We start from the raw sequence: 14,641 nt of genomic DNA on the forward strand, positions 1-14,641 counted from the left end.
ACAAACTGCCAAGTATTTTTATCTCTTTTTCGATAATTTATCGTACGTAAACTACGAAAAATGCAAAGGGTTTCATTAAATATCTTTTCTGTGCGTCTACATTTCTGCTTCGCCACTCTCGTTACTGCAGATAACTGCTGACACGCTCAAATAAGACTAAATAACACGCCAAGTAAAATTCTAAATTTCAGTGGGGATTCTTCCCATTCTACTGGACGGAACGGTTTTGATCACCCGTTGTCTGAACTTTAAAGTGTATACCAGCAGTAAGGCTACTGATGATTCAGCTGCGAAACAGTGTAATTGTGAAGTTATTTTTTACTTCAATTTTGAAGCCTCAGGTTAAAAATTTTGGCAACTTGCTCAGTTTCGTGGGCGTTTTATCTATTTTTAATTACTTGTAACTTGTGGGAATTTCAATCGGAAGGGCATTCGTTGAAAGATGAACGTCGATTTCGATTGTTTGCTGAAGTGTATTGTTTTCTTTGGTTTGGCTGTCGGCAAGATGTTCTTTACGCACAAGCTAAACGGCATTTGCGCGCAAACATGCGGATACATGATCGTCAGTTGTTTGTTGGGAGTCTACTTCGTTATGTAGAGACACAAAGTTTGTTTGCAGCGTAAATGGGTGTCAACCATGGGCAAATTCCCCGGCAAGCCATCAAAAACGTCGACGCGGAAGCGAATTAAAGTGTCGGAGTGTGTAACGGAACTAGTGAACGAGTCAGTCAGGGCCGCTCAAGTGATATATTATGGCCTTACTGTGTTTAACGAAACGTTTGGAAACGAGGAGCAGGTAAGTGGTTATTGTTGTGTTTGTTTGTTAATGCGGCAACTGCACATATTTAGTACAGATTGCCATTTTGCCTGTATTGTGATACTATCTGGGTTTAGTGTTTACGAAAGAGGTTAAGGGCCATATTTGTATTTATGTGTATAATCGCATATCTGTATTGTGTTTATGTCATTGTTTATTTGTGTGTGATGCACTGTCGAGGCGTACCTTGGTAATAAATCAAGTATTTATGTCTCTAGGTTATTGACTTTCGTGGATTCACACATCAACAAGTCAAGGAAGCAGTAGAAAATGCGAGGAACTTCCATAAAAGAAGAAAGTCAACTGATGGTGAAAACAAAGATACTGCTAATTTTATTAATAAATTTGAAAGTGATCTAAAGGAGATTGGGTTTAGTGCAAAGTGCTGTGATGGGCAAGGAAAATCGGATTCGGATAGCATTGTGGTTGATAGTGAAAAATGTTTTGATGGTGGTGGCAAAAGAAATTCAGTGATTGCCGTTAGACGTATGAAACGAATGAGGAAGTATGACGGCAGGACGAGGAATCCACCCTCTGTGAAGAATGTGATGGCAAGGAAACTTTTGCGTAGGGCAAAGAAAACATCTAGTACAACTCCATTGGCTGTCGATAATTGCCAGCAAGAAAAGGGCGCATCAGGTGCATCTCGAAAGTTTGTGCTTCCTAGTCACAGCGCTCATTCTTCTCGTGTGATAAAACCTAATAAGAAATTTATAGATAACGACGCTGTTACTTCTGAAACCTCGACTGGTTTATCTCCTCCAGTAGATCTTAAGAAATCTAAGAGTGTGTCTAGTGAGTCTCTGAATTCGGACATTCCACAATCGGTTAAGTGTTTGAGTACAGTGGAAAACAAACAGTCAGATTCAAGTGATGTCAAAAAAACCTTGTGCAACCTTCGAACTGCGAATGTGAGAAGGGAAAGTGCATCCGGAAATACTGTAGATTCCTCAGGCCTTATATTGGAAGGAAAGCGCAAGTGGAAACCTTCATATAAATTAGGTCTGCAGTTGAACTGGTACGGTGGTACAGCTGATGGTGATGATATTGGCAGAAGAAGAGTGAAACAAGATGATAAAACCGAAAGCTCAGCACGTTGTCCAGAAAAAACCACCTCCCCTTCCTCTACAACAATCAGTGCCAGTGTAGCCGATTTTGAAATTCGAAGTGATGAAAAACAAAGTAGTACTTTTCCTAGGTCGCCAGGTAAAGTGATTTTACGGCAGGCGCGTCTGAAGCTCAACACACAATCGTCGTCTGTAAATGACGGTCCATTCAGTCATGGCTATGGTGAGTACACACCACCACTGCTGCTACTACTAATACAGTGTACTGTTGTTATTAATGTAAGACAACGTGTTACTATAACTAATGTGGATAAAATGTTTAAAAGTAAGGAAATAAAGAACGTAAATACCAGTGGTAATGTTGCACATAAACGAAAGCTAGTAGAGTAACTGAAATGTTTTGCGACATTGAAACCAATAAATTAGAATAGTTTTCATATTTTCGTTTGTTTAAGTTACATGGAATTATATTTTAGGTAATTCCTCACTTAGGAAACAGCTGTGAGTTGTATTATTAGAACATTGTTTGGTGTTCAGGTACATAGGCCGGCATATCTTGTAGACATTAGTTTTCACTATTTGGATTATTAAGTACTCTGTGCTCCTCACAGAATATTCATTCACAGATGAAATTTTTCAGCAATCCTTTTGAAATTAAGAGTAATATGCAGATTCGCAAATATAATACTAGAAGGAAAAATATTTCTACTCTCTTGTATTCCAACTATGGCAGTAAAAGGGTTGAGACATACAGATATAAAACACTCGCAAAACGTTTGCCTAGCTTTTTCAAATGCAAATTTATTTATATAAACTATCTATAGAATAATTATTTGAGACTGTAAATAAGTAGTAATTTTCAAACCTGTAAAGAAGTGTACACTGCAATTGTTGTTCATTAAATGATAAACATTATCAGTCTTCAACTGAAATTATTATTTATTTTTCACTATTGTCCAGTTTAGGCTATTATGTGATTATCAAGTGATAGTTGATGTGCACAAGCACATATGACCAAGCTATCCAAGCCACCAGTGTATGGTGGGCTGACGTAAAACTTACTCAAAGTAGTCATGCATACAATCAGTATAAAAGTAATTTAATATTAGCTACTTTTTGTACCAAAGTGCAAACTTTGCACAGCTAATTTTTGCAAAGACCTGTAACCATCCTTGGCAACATGCAGCCATAATGTAGTCAGGCCGACTATTTCTTCATTGGTTTCCGTAACTTGATTTTTACGGCTTAGGTTGTCAGCTCAGTGCCATCCCCCAGTGATCTTATAGTGTTGATGTTCCCCCCCCCCCCCCCCCCCCCCCCAATGTTTGGCTCCCCTTTCTCTGTAATAAATAGTGGCTCTGTAGTCAGCTTTGTAGTTAAAAGTGCTGATTAGATTGTGGCATAGTCTCTGCCTCTCTCCTCCATTTGTTAATACTGTGGTGACAGACTAATGAGATCTAGGTTATGTTGAAACATGATAATTTAGTTATCATTTAGTAATGCCAATGATCACAAAATAAAGAGTATGGTGACAAACTGCTCTGGAGGATAGCCCAAGATTAGTGTTTACTCTAGATTTTGTGCATGTTTCCTGCTGCAAGGTAAATATAGAAAAATCTGTTACGTAATAGACAAATTACTGACAACTGTGTTGGTGCATATTTTGCACATTTATCATACTTCAACTATGAACAATGCAGAGATCTGCAAGTTTGTAACTTGTAATGATCTGTGGGATAATTAAAGGTTCAAACTCATTTTCATTACATTACACTTACAATTTGACAGCTGTCACCTGTGATTTATCATTGTTATGTCCTATGAAGATACTGTTGTTTTGTTATGCTGGCAATAAATCTCTCTTCTATCTTATATTGTCACATTGTAACTGCAGTCATGAATGTTGGAGTCTAGTTTAGCCTTGTTCTGCGCATCCACATCACGCATTCTACTATATACCGTAAGTGTTCAGTAGTGTTCTGAGCACTCTGCTGTGAATTTCGTAGACAGTGCAACCATTAAATGTGATTCTAGCTACCGATTTAGTGAATTTTCGTTCTGTTTGTTGCAAGTTATCCTCGCTGATGGTGGTAGCAAATGACAAATTGTACATAAGCAAGCAAGAGATATAATTTGTGTGGTATGTGCTGTCTTACCGTACAAAGCACATGTATGACCTTATGGCAACAGTCATGGGGAACTCACATCAATGCATTCCCTGTCTGCCTTGAGCTGTGCGAATCACCCTCATTCATGAAAGAGGCTGTAGGACAAGTGACTAATTTGAAATTGGACCATACTGTTTGTACTTTAAAAGTCATATTAAAGCACAGATTTTCTAGTTTTTTTTATCAGCATGCAAGATGTTGATTTCCTCAAGTTATTTAGCTTGTAGGAGAAAAACATCCACTAGACAGCCATTATCCAACCCCCCCTCCCTCTTTTTATTTGCAGACCAATTTTGGTTACAAAGTTTGCTTCCATTCTGTTTGATGTATTGTGATCACTGACATCACACAAGAGACTTTCTGTGTCCTTACCTTTTTGTCACTCAGGTTTGGCTGTCATAATTATTCTGTGTCTTCTGTCCCTCTGATAGACAATCTTCCCTAGGGCTTAGTTTCTTCATATCACTTAGTATGTTCGTCAGCCTGCTGGTTTGAGGCCTTCGTCTCCCTCTCCCCTGTGTAGCCATAGGATGATAATTTTTCATGATTTGGTCTTTAAATCATTATATTATTTGAATGTGATTGGGCTGGATTCTAAGAATAGAAAATGTGAATACAAAGTCTTAGGGTCTAGTGCAGCAGGGGATACAACCCGTCGGCTTTGGACAATGACGTCACAAGTCGCCAGAGAGCAGTTTACCATTTTCGCTTTTGCTGTTATGTTTCAGTTTCGTTTTTTTACTGATTGCTTAATAAAGTGGATCTGTTTATTCTATCTCGTGAGATTTTTTTTTAAAAAGCCAAAAAACACTTATCATCCACTGAAGGGAGCTACAACACTAAGAAGAATTGCTTCTCGATTGGCGACTTGTGAAGTCATTGTCCAAAGCCGACGTGTTGTATCCCCTGCTACACTAGTCCCAAGTCTTAGAATAAGTTGAGTTGTTGAAGTGGTATTGAACGCTTCAACTAGTCTAATGGTTTAGTATTTCATATGACAAAATATTTATGAAAGACAATATTTTTGTATGTACAGGTATATTTAGGACGCCTATGTATCGTTCGTAATGATAAATTGGCTCATAAATGTCTAGGTAGGCCATGGGCTAGTGAAGCTTAGGAAATTTGCATGTTAATTACATTTCAACTGTACGCAAATATACTAAGGCATTGTTTGTGGAACTTAATTTTTTTAAAGCTACATTGTATTAAATAAATGTATAAAGATGAGATAATTAAATGGCCTCATTTAAAAATAACTTTGATTTGCAGAATTTTAGATATCACAGTATGTTTTTGATGTAATCTATGAGTTGGAGGAGGGACAAAGAGAAAAATTATTTTCAGATTGAGATGGTACTTTTATTTAACTACTGTGTTAATGAAAACTCTTTTAGAAAAGACTGATTGTTCATGTAGATGCCTGTTGTCTTGCACCCAAAAAGCTTAAATGATAGAAATTATACATGATTGCTGTAGTGCTGCATTAGTGATGGTATGTTTTAAGTATGCTGGTGAACTTCCTTCGTGTGAATGCGTAGGTTTTATTGTTGTTCTCATACGAACGATAGTTTATATTTATTCCACATTTCTAATGATGAAAAATGACGGGATTTATTAAGATGATGTCACTGTCTGCCAAACACTTTACTTAAAGAAAAGGGGGGGGGGGGGGGGGGTGTGACACTACCACAGTATTGGAGCCCATGAGGTATACTTTGTGTACACGGTCTTTCAACTTTTAAGATCCTGTTACTGATCCATGATGTGATACAACTGTCATTTAAATGTGTAAGTAAAAATAAAGGTTGCAGAGAGTAACAAAAAGAAGTTTTTTTGATAGAGAATTTGTGATACTTTGGGGCACTGTCATCACTGAAAGGTGTCTCCAGATTACTATACAGTATGCAGCACTTAACTGTGAGGAGCTGCACACAGATGTAGCATTTCTACATTTGTCTTCATAATGAAGACGCTCCATTGTGTATGCACTTCTGGAACTCAGTAACTTCGAGTTGAAAACTAATTTAGATGTCATTATTCTTAAAAATCATTTTTTATTGTTTGGTAAAGCTATTAGTATTTGCCAGTAGTTGTGTAAATGAGGGTAATAAAATCTTCTGTTAAAGTTAGTAGCTTCTCTAGTGCCGGTATGGGAATACAGCCCTTTTGAATGATGTTTTGATTAAATGACAACACGCCTGCATTCAGGAACTGTCTCACTTCTTGCTGGACAATCTAATTGTTGATTTATCTCACTTACCGAACTGTGTTATTCATTTATTTAGGTGTGTTGTGGTTGCTCTTCTCTGTGGTCATACATCTTGCATGTGGAACACACTTTTCTCATCCTGTGAGCCTTTGCAGATATTTTTACTTTAGCCAAAATATCGACAAGTTCTGAAACAACAAGCAGAGTTAAAATTAGGAAATAAAATTTAATTTAACCAATAATAATATATTCAATGAAAATTTTTTAATTTTTTTCTAATCACCAAACTATTTATGCGCTTTCGAGCCAGAAAATATAATGTTTACAACTCATCAGTCATTGTAGGTAATGTAAGACAAAATGGTATGGAAATACACACTAAGCCTCAGAACATCCATCAATCCATTTATTCCACTTCTGTTATTTCCCATGAATGTATGCTAAATACATGCCTCATCGTTCACACAAGTCCTTCTGTTACTAGGTGATCAGTATTAGTAAGTACTTGAGAGGTGGTATTGCTTTTTATTGGCCATGTGCAAAAAGGATTTTGTCAAATAATTTTCAATATGAAACACAGGTACAAGTGAAATTAATTAGCTAGTGCAGTAATTACCGATTGAAAACCTTAAAAAACAACCAGGCAAGCCGTGGTTAAGTTTGTGTTTCTTTTTACTGGCAGATTAAAATAGCACTTGGACTGCCATGCAATTCAGTTCAATCAGCTTAAATTTATCAGCAGGTTACCTGTAAATGTAGCATATGGAAACAGTAGCCAAAAATTTAAGTAGCTTATGAAGTATTTTACTGATAACTAATAATAAATTGAACAAAGTAGTGTATGTTAACCCCAATCTGTTTAGTATGCCCGTATTTTTATTGTTATTTAAATTGCACTTTATGTTCCACATTTTTAAGTATTCTGCTCCTTTGCAGTTCCTTCTAACACATGTGCCCCCCCCCCCCCCCCCCCACACACACAAATCAAAACCATTGCCATTATGCAACATCCTTTCAAAGTGTCCCAAAGTAAAAACTGGTTAATATGTAATTAGTGTATGTCTTGGAATGGAGTAAGAACTTGGAGAGTCATAATAGTACACAGTGCTATGGAAATGCTCACTCCAATCTCACTTTTTCATTCCAAAAGGGTGTGACATTTTGATGAGTGTAATCTTCTGGAACACACTGACAAGTTCTGTTGGCTAGAAACTCGAAAACTCTATAGTAGTTGAACTCACAGGGAAACACAGTGAGAGAATGTGTGAACTGATTTTTATATTTATGTTGCAGGTTTTAGGTCATGCTCGTATTGTTTTTGCACCAACTGGAATTTTTTTCTGATTTACAATATTTTAATGTAAACCCATGGTATTGCAATTGTATTTAGACATAGACATTCCTGACTGTTTGTCAGGTGACCCACATTCAAAATTTTATGGTCTGCTGTTATTTAATGTGGGTATTATGGTTAGAATGCACCACTAATGCAACGAGTAACTTCATACTTCTAATAAAAGGAGATTCGCATAACGAGATTAGAATTGGAGACGGCATGGCTACAGAAGCATACAGATATGTTTTATTTGGGACTGCTAGGCCATGTATTTCATAGTATCCTCCGTGTGTAATAAAATTATAATTATGAAGTCAAAAATGTCCTAAATGCAACAAACTACCCCCCCTGCTGTTCACACCTGTGGTAAACTTTGTTGTTTCCTGCTCTTCTTACAGAGATTGAGTGCACAATTTCCTGTCTGCCTCTCTCTCTCTCTCTCTCTCTCTCTCTCTCTCTCTCTCTCTCTCTCTCTCTCTCAAGCTTCTCTGCAGATCTGTTTGTACTGAACTTGATTTTAAAATATCTTGTAAATACTGTTTGCATAGAAAGAGAATGGGAAGTGCAAACAAGTAACATTTTCCTTGATTCATATTCTCAGTAAACATTTTGGGCATAATTGGAGATTACGGTACCACCTGTTGGTTTTGACGTATGATGTCGTCAAGATGGCGGACATCCCCTACTGCAGGCATTTACAATATGTTGGGAATTATGTCACTCATTTACACACACAGATAGTACGAGAAACATTTAATTGCAGAAATACATTGAAACTAACAGGACAACCACAAAAATTAATGGGTTTGGATGGAGGCAGTAAATATACATAAATCGTAATAATGAAGACATACTCAAACAAAAATCAAACAAAACCTTCAGCATTCAACAAAACATCAATAAAAACATGGAAAAAACTGGTATCGTAAGTTTTATCTTGGCCTCTTGAACTTAAATGAAATCAACAATAGCACAAAACCACATACAGCTCAACAGATCTGTTATCTGTCATTTCACATGACCTGAATAGCCAAAGCAAAGTCTTCAGTGCCCCAAAACCAAAACTCGCTCATATAACTACTTTCAGAAACCTAACCTCAAAAATGTGGGTAAAACAAACTCCAATCACTACCTAACATAAGTACCACAACTAACAACACAACCCAAAAATTCATAAGAAAATTTCATTGACACCAATTTCGATGTACAAGAAACATATAATTACGCACATAAACACATACCATATGTACTACAATAAAGAAAAATGAAATTGTAAATACACACTTACCATTCGAAGTCAGTCTCAGCCAATCTAGCAATAGCAAAAATAATATCATCATAATGTCTTGAATGGCCAGCCTACATTTCTCAAAGTAGGAACTTCTCCTGATAGAATGCCATGTGTTGTCCTGCCAACAACGCTACATCTGCTGGCTCCTGGTTTGATATGCAGCAACTTTGGCCAGTCTCATACCTTCCACAAACAGAACTCCCCAACCATAAACAACACACCACACCAATATTTCAATAATCCCAAACCCTAAAACTGCAGAAATCAAAATAACACTCTTAATAAATCATCACATACTCTTCCAGTATTATTGTCTTAGATAGCACTCACAAGAGTGCAATTAATCACTAACATCACCCACAAACAATTTAGAAATATGAACTCCCCACAGTAGAGGGTGCCACTGCATACTGCAACAAGCCCCTTGCAAACATGATGCATTTTGCGTAAGCTGGGCCACCATGATTTCACGTAACACAGCCCTCCATTTGTACCGGTCGCTTGTCCGTTCGAAACTCAACTATGGGTGCTTTGTTTATGCGTCTGCACACCCATCGCTCTTACACCGTCTCAACATTATCCACCATTGTGGCATCCATTTGGCCATGGGTGCCTTTTGCACTAGAGTCCGTATGTTGAAGCTGCTGAACTACCACTGTCCTACCGCCGTGACTTTCTCCTCAGCAGGTATGCATGCCGTTTGTCTTCCATGCGTGGCCACCCATCCTATGCCGCCTCCTTCGGTGATTCCTTTGATCATGAGTATGGGGCTCGTCCCTCTTCCCTATTACCTCCTAGAGTCTGCTTTCGGCACTTCTTATGATGGTTGACCCACAGCTATCTCCTGCGCCGTGAGAACCCGCCCAAGTGTTGCTGTGATGCAGGGCTGACAGTGGTCCATCTTCTGATGGACTGCCCTCTTTTAGCCCCCTTGCAGTCCTTTAATTTACCAGCTGCACTTCCTTTAATTCTAGGTGACGATGCCTCTATAGCTGACTCAGTTTTACGTTTTATCTATGCAGCTGGGTTTTATCACTCACTCTAGTGTGGGCGCTCTCGCATGATTTCTCAGGCTCCAACCGCTCCAGCGACTTTTAATTGTGATGTGGATACCAAAATAGTGTCTTTTATGGTAACAAGTTGTGTTGGAACCTCTATCAATGCTTTCCAGCTAGAGGTTCTTCGTTTTTAGTTGAGTGGTTGACCTTTTACCTGATCCACCAACCACTGTAGTCTGTTTTACTCCAGTCAACTATTCGCTCTGCTCCTTTTAAGTGTCCTCTATTTTGTGCTATTGCGGTGTTCATTTTAGCTCTGTACCCCTTGGTGTTCCCTCCCTCTGCGTGCAGAGGTTACGCGTTTACTGTATAGGCCTTTTACAAGTACATCTGTTTGGAACAGGGGACTGATGACCTCGATGTTTAGCCCCCATCAAAAACCAAAACCAACCAACCAACTTCTTAAAGTGGCTTAACTACACACTACCTGCGACTTTCCCAGTGAGTGCGAACCCTTCACCACCTTGGCTTCGTGAAGCGGCCCACTTTAACCTTGGCCTTCATTCGCTTCCTAAGAACACTACTCCAGCCTCAGTCTATAGCTTTCAGTTTCACGACCTTCGCATGGAACTTTGTGATAGAACCTTTGTATACACTGATGGCTCTTGGACTGACCATGGGGTCAGGTATGCCTTCATCATTGGCACCCGTGTCTTTCGATATCGGCTTCCGGCACACTCCTAAGTATTAACAGCCGAACTCTTGGCCCTGCATCAAGCCATGGAGTACATCCGGCGACACTGGCTTTTCAATTGTGTCCTCTGCTCAGACACTTAGTGCCCTCCAAAGTCTATGTGTGCTGTACACTGTCCATCCCTCAGTGCAGTGAGTCCAGGCAAACTGCCACTTGCTCACTCTTGATGGAGCCAGTGTCATGTTTCTGTGGGTTCCTAGTCATGTTGGGCTGCCAGGAAACGAGGCTGCTGCTGATGCTGCTGCCAAGGCTGCAATCCTCATACCTCAGCCCGCGAGTACCTATATTCCCTCTGATGACTTCTGTATTACGGTCTGTCAGGAGGTGGTGTCCCTTTGGCATGGCCAATGGTCATCCCTTCATGGGAATAAGCTTCGGCTTATTAAGCCTCTCCCAGCACCTTGGACGACTTCCTCTCGGCCCTCCCACTGGGAAGAGATAAAATAATCTCTCCTGCATATTGGACACTGCCGTTTTAGCCATCATCATTTGCTAAGTGGCGCTACCTCACCACTTTGTACATGTTGCGATCAACTTTTAACTGTTTTCCACTTTCTGATGGACTGCCCTGATTTATCAGCCATTTTATCGAATGACGCGTGGGCTGTCGCCCACATTTTACTTTTTATCCACCAAAGCAATATGGTGAAGGCCAGTTTCTGTGTGGTGTCGTTTTTAGCCCTTTTTCCATGTGCCTGTTTTTAGCTATCTTCTCTTCTGTCAATTGGGACTGACAAATAGTTGTTTAACTCCTCTGTGTTCGTGTTCTATAGTTCTGACTTGGGCGAGTATGACCCCAGCTGTTTTTTGCACCCTAAAGCAAAACAAAACAAAATGTAACACAACACAGTAACGCCTTGGGTCAAAGCAGACGGACGGTACTGCAAACTTCAGTTAACCCACATTTTGAAGTCTGGAATCTGTCATTTAAAGAACTATAATACATATTTAATAAAAGCTATAATTTATGTGGCTACAAGCTCAAAGTTAAGGGTTTGTGTTAGAGAACCTGTGTCTGTTTCTGAATCTATCTGTTGTACAGGAAATGTCAAAGAGAAGCAACACTGATGTGCCTTTTAAATCACCATCACACTCCCATAAGTGTTACTTCTTTGTTTTATGTTGGAAGCTAGTCTGCTGAACAGCTTTGAGTTCCAATATCGTAACAAAATTGTCCTCTTTTTCACTTATTGCTTGTTACGTTTGCCCAGTGCCCATTCTCTTTCCCTCTCTCTAACTGGTGTTACTAAGGTTTCTGAAGAGCACCAGTCTCCTCCGTATTAAATTTAATTAAGTTTTAGCAATGCTCACCAGCCATTTGTCTGTTATATACTCTGTAACACACGCAGTTTTACTCATCCAAACAATATGTTAACACCTAATAATGCTTAACGAACTTATCAACCATTAAATTTACATTACACTCTTGTCTGTCTGTAATAATGTGACGGAAGGTCAAACTGGATAGGTTGGAGTTCTATAAATTCTCTCTTCTGATCCTAGCCAAATCACAAAACACCCTTTTTTTAAAATACCAAAACCCAATTTTATTAATATTTTCTGACTTCTTGATGCCATCCATTCTGCTACATCCTCTGCATCAACATCCTCACAGCCCAGTACATTTTTGAGCTATGAAACACCATCAGCATTTTCATTTTTGACATTTGTTTCATACATGGATTCAAAGTTAAAGTTTTTTCTACTGACCTAACCATCCATCACTGACAATAAATTTTGAATCTTGTCCTCTGTGCTGTTGAAATTGCAATGCTTTTTCCTGTAACCATCATACATCAGAAACAATGGTATAATCAGGAGTACCCCAGGGAAGTGTGATAGAACTTCTGTTGTTCTCAATATACATAAATGATTTGGCGGACAGGGTGGGCAGCAATCTGCAGTTTGCTGATGCTGCTGTGGTGTATGGTAAGGTGTCAAAGTTGAGTGACTCTTAAGAAGATAAAAGATGACTTGGTCAAAATATCCAGTTGGTGGATGAATGGCAGCTAGCCCTAAATGTGGAAAATGCAGATGAGTAGGAAGATCAAACCCGTAATGTTCAGATACAGTATTGCTAGTGTCCTACTTAACATAGTCAATTCATCTAAATATCTGGGCATAATGCTGCAAAGCAATAAGAAGTGGAACCAATATGTGAGAACTATGGTAGAGAAGGCAAATGGTCGACTTTGGTGTATTGCAAGAATTGTAGGAAGGAATGGTTCACCTGTAAAGGAGACCTGCATCTAGGATGCTGGTACCACCTGTTCTTGAGTACTGCTAGAGCGTTTGGGATTCGTTCCAGGTTGGATTGAAGGAAGACATCAAAGCAACTGATGTATAGGTGTGCATAGCTTGATACGAACCTAGGTTTTGTGTGTCGGAGAGTACTTCTGGTACTACTTTAATTTTTCTCCTTTTGTATTCCATTCATGGGTAAAAGTACACTTAACATGTCAATGGCTTTTCTGTCATGTACTGCTGTTGGTAACTGTTTGCACCATGAATCAAAGGAAATCAAAACAGATTGAGATGTACGTGGAGGTATAATAAGATCTAGATAGCCAGAGAGATTCTTATTCATAATTTCGTGTGGTCCGTAAATAAAGTTAGCTGGTTATTTGTCCCATAATATTATAATTTAACCATAACACCAGAATGTTCAACAAAATTTGAAATAACACTTAGAAATAGGTTATTTCAGTGAGGTATATCTTGGGCTAAACTACACATCCATCTGTTATGGCAATCTTGTTCTCATGTTGAGATTCATTGGCTTTGCCAACTCACAAGCAGGTGCACATTTCATCCTATTCTAGATTTTGGGCTAAACTACATTCAGTCTTTACCACAACCAGGTTTTTTCTTTCACAACCAAACTGTCACATTCCAACCTAACGTTGGCCTTGGGCTATGCCACAGGTCAGTTCATCACCACATTCAGGTTGTTAGCTGTCACATTTGTTGTCTTCGCCAACTCACAACCAAACTGCCACATTCGAGCATTACCTAGGTGTCAGTCTGCGCTACTGGTCTGTCTGTCAGCACATCTTGGTTTTTCCAGTTGCCAGAGAAATTTCAAAATTTGTAAGCAGCCTTAAAATTAATTATAATCAGATCAATAAAAATTATTGTGTTTCTCTAAATATTGAAAACAGATTTAATAAATACACATCTCCTGCCAAAATAAGTCAGTTATTTTCATTGGCTATAATATACAGGGTGGTTATAGTTAAACTTTTGCTACTTGAGCCAATGTAGATGGAAAATTATTAATCTTATGGTAATGATGTTCAGACTGTGCACTGCAAGATTTGTGTTGCTATCAGTGTTAGTGTAATGACTTGCTGTTTGGCCCTGGTATGGGGACGTAGGGTTAAACACAAGCAATAGTTGCAGACAATCAACGTGGGCATGGGCAAGGTTTGAAGGGCTTCACTTGTAAAGCTGTTTTATCAAATCAACAACAATAGTGCTGCTGATTTTCATTAGTATCGACACATTAAAACAATACGGAGAGCTCCTCTTCCGCACTGGGGTTGAAGAACATGTTTTGGAAGTTTGAATTAACTGAAAATTTCGCATGTCTCCTGGAAGAGGTCAATTTCCAACTGTACCACAAATTGTTGCCTGGCTGAGAATGCTGGATGCAATGTGTGATCTTCAAGAAGTGCACAAGCTATGTTATGCCAGCTGAACATTTCATGGTCCACCGTTCGTAAAGTGCTGTGAACCATTGTGAAATGGTACCTGTAAACAGTTCCAGGCTGTTGCAGATGCAGATGGTTGTTATATTGACCAGTGTTCGTAACCAGGAACGTAAACATGGTATGCAGTTAACAAACGTTACTGACTCACGTGGAAATTAAAACACACTTAACAAACATTACTGACTCGTGCAGAAATTAAAATGTGTTTAAATGATTTACTCATTATTTCTCTTCCGAATGTCCTTATAAATGTTTCCAAAAAGATTCAGTGTCCTACAATCACTC

General features: G+C 38.8%; 1 protein-coding gene across 1 annotated transcript in view; it reads left to right on the forward strand.

The window, feature by feature from the left end:
• Positions 1–613: 613 nt before the first annotated feature.
• Positions 614–14,641, forward strand: part of LOC126471220 (histone-lysine N-methyltransferase trithorax) — a 233,252-nt gene continuing 219,224 nt past the window's right edge. The window contains exons 1-2 of the mRNA XM_050099344.1: positions 614–796; positions 1,036–2,107. Coding sequence (XP_049955301.1) covers positions 638–796; positions 1,036–2,107 — 1,231 coding nt within the window. The 5' untranslated portion in view covers positions 614–637. The remainder of the gene's footprint in view (positions 797–1,035; positions 2,108–14,641) is intronic.

This window comes from Schistocerca serialis, chromosome 3 (assembly GCF_023864345.2).
Source record: "Schistocerca serialis cubense isolate TAMUIC-IGC-003099 chromosome 3, iqSchSeri2.2, whole genome shotgun sequence".
Lineage (NCBI taxonomy): Eukaryota > Metazoa > Arthropoda > Insecta > Orthoptera > Acrididae > Schistocerca > Schistocerca serialis.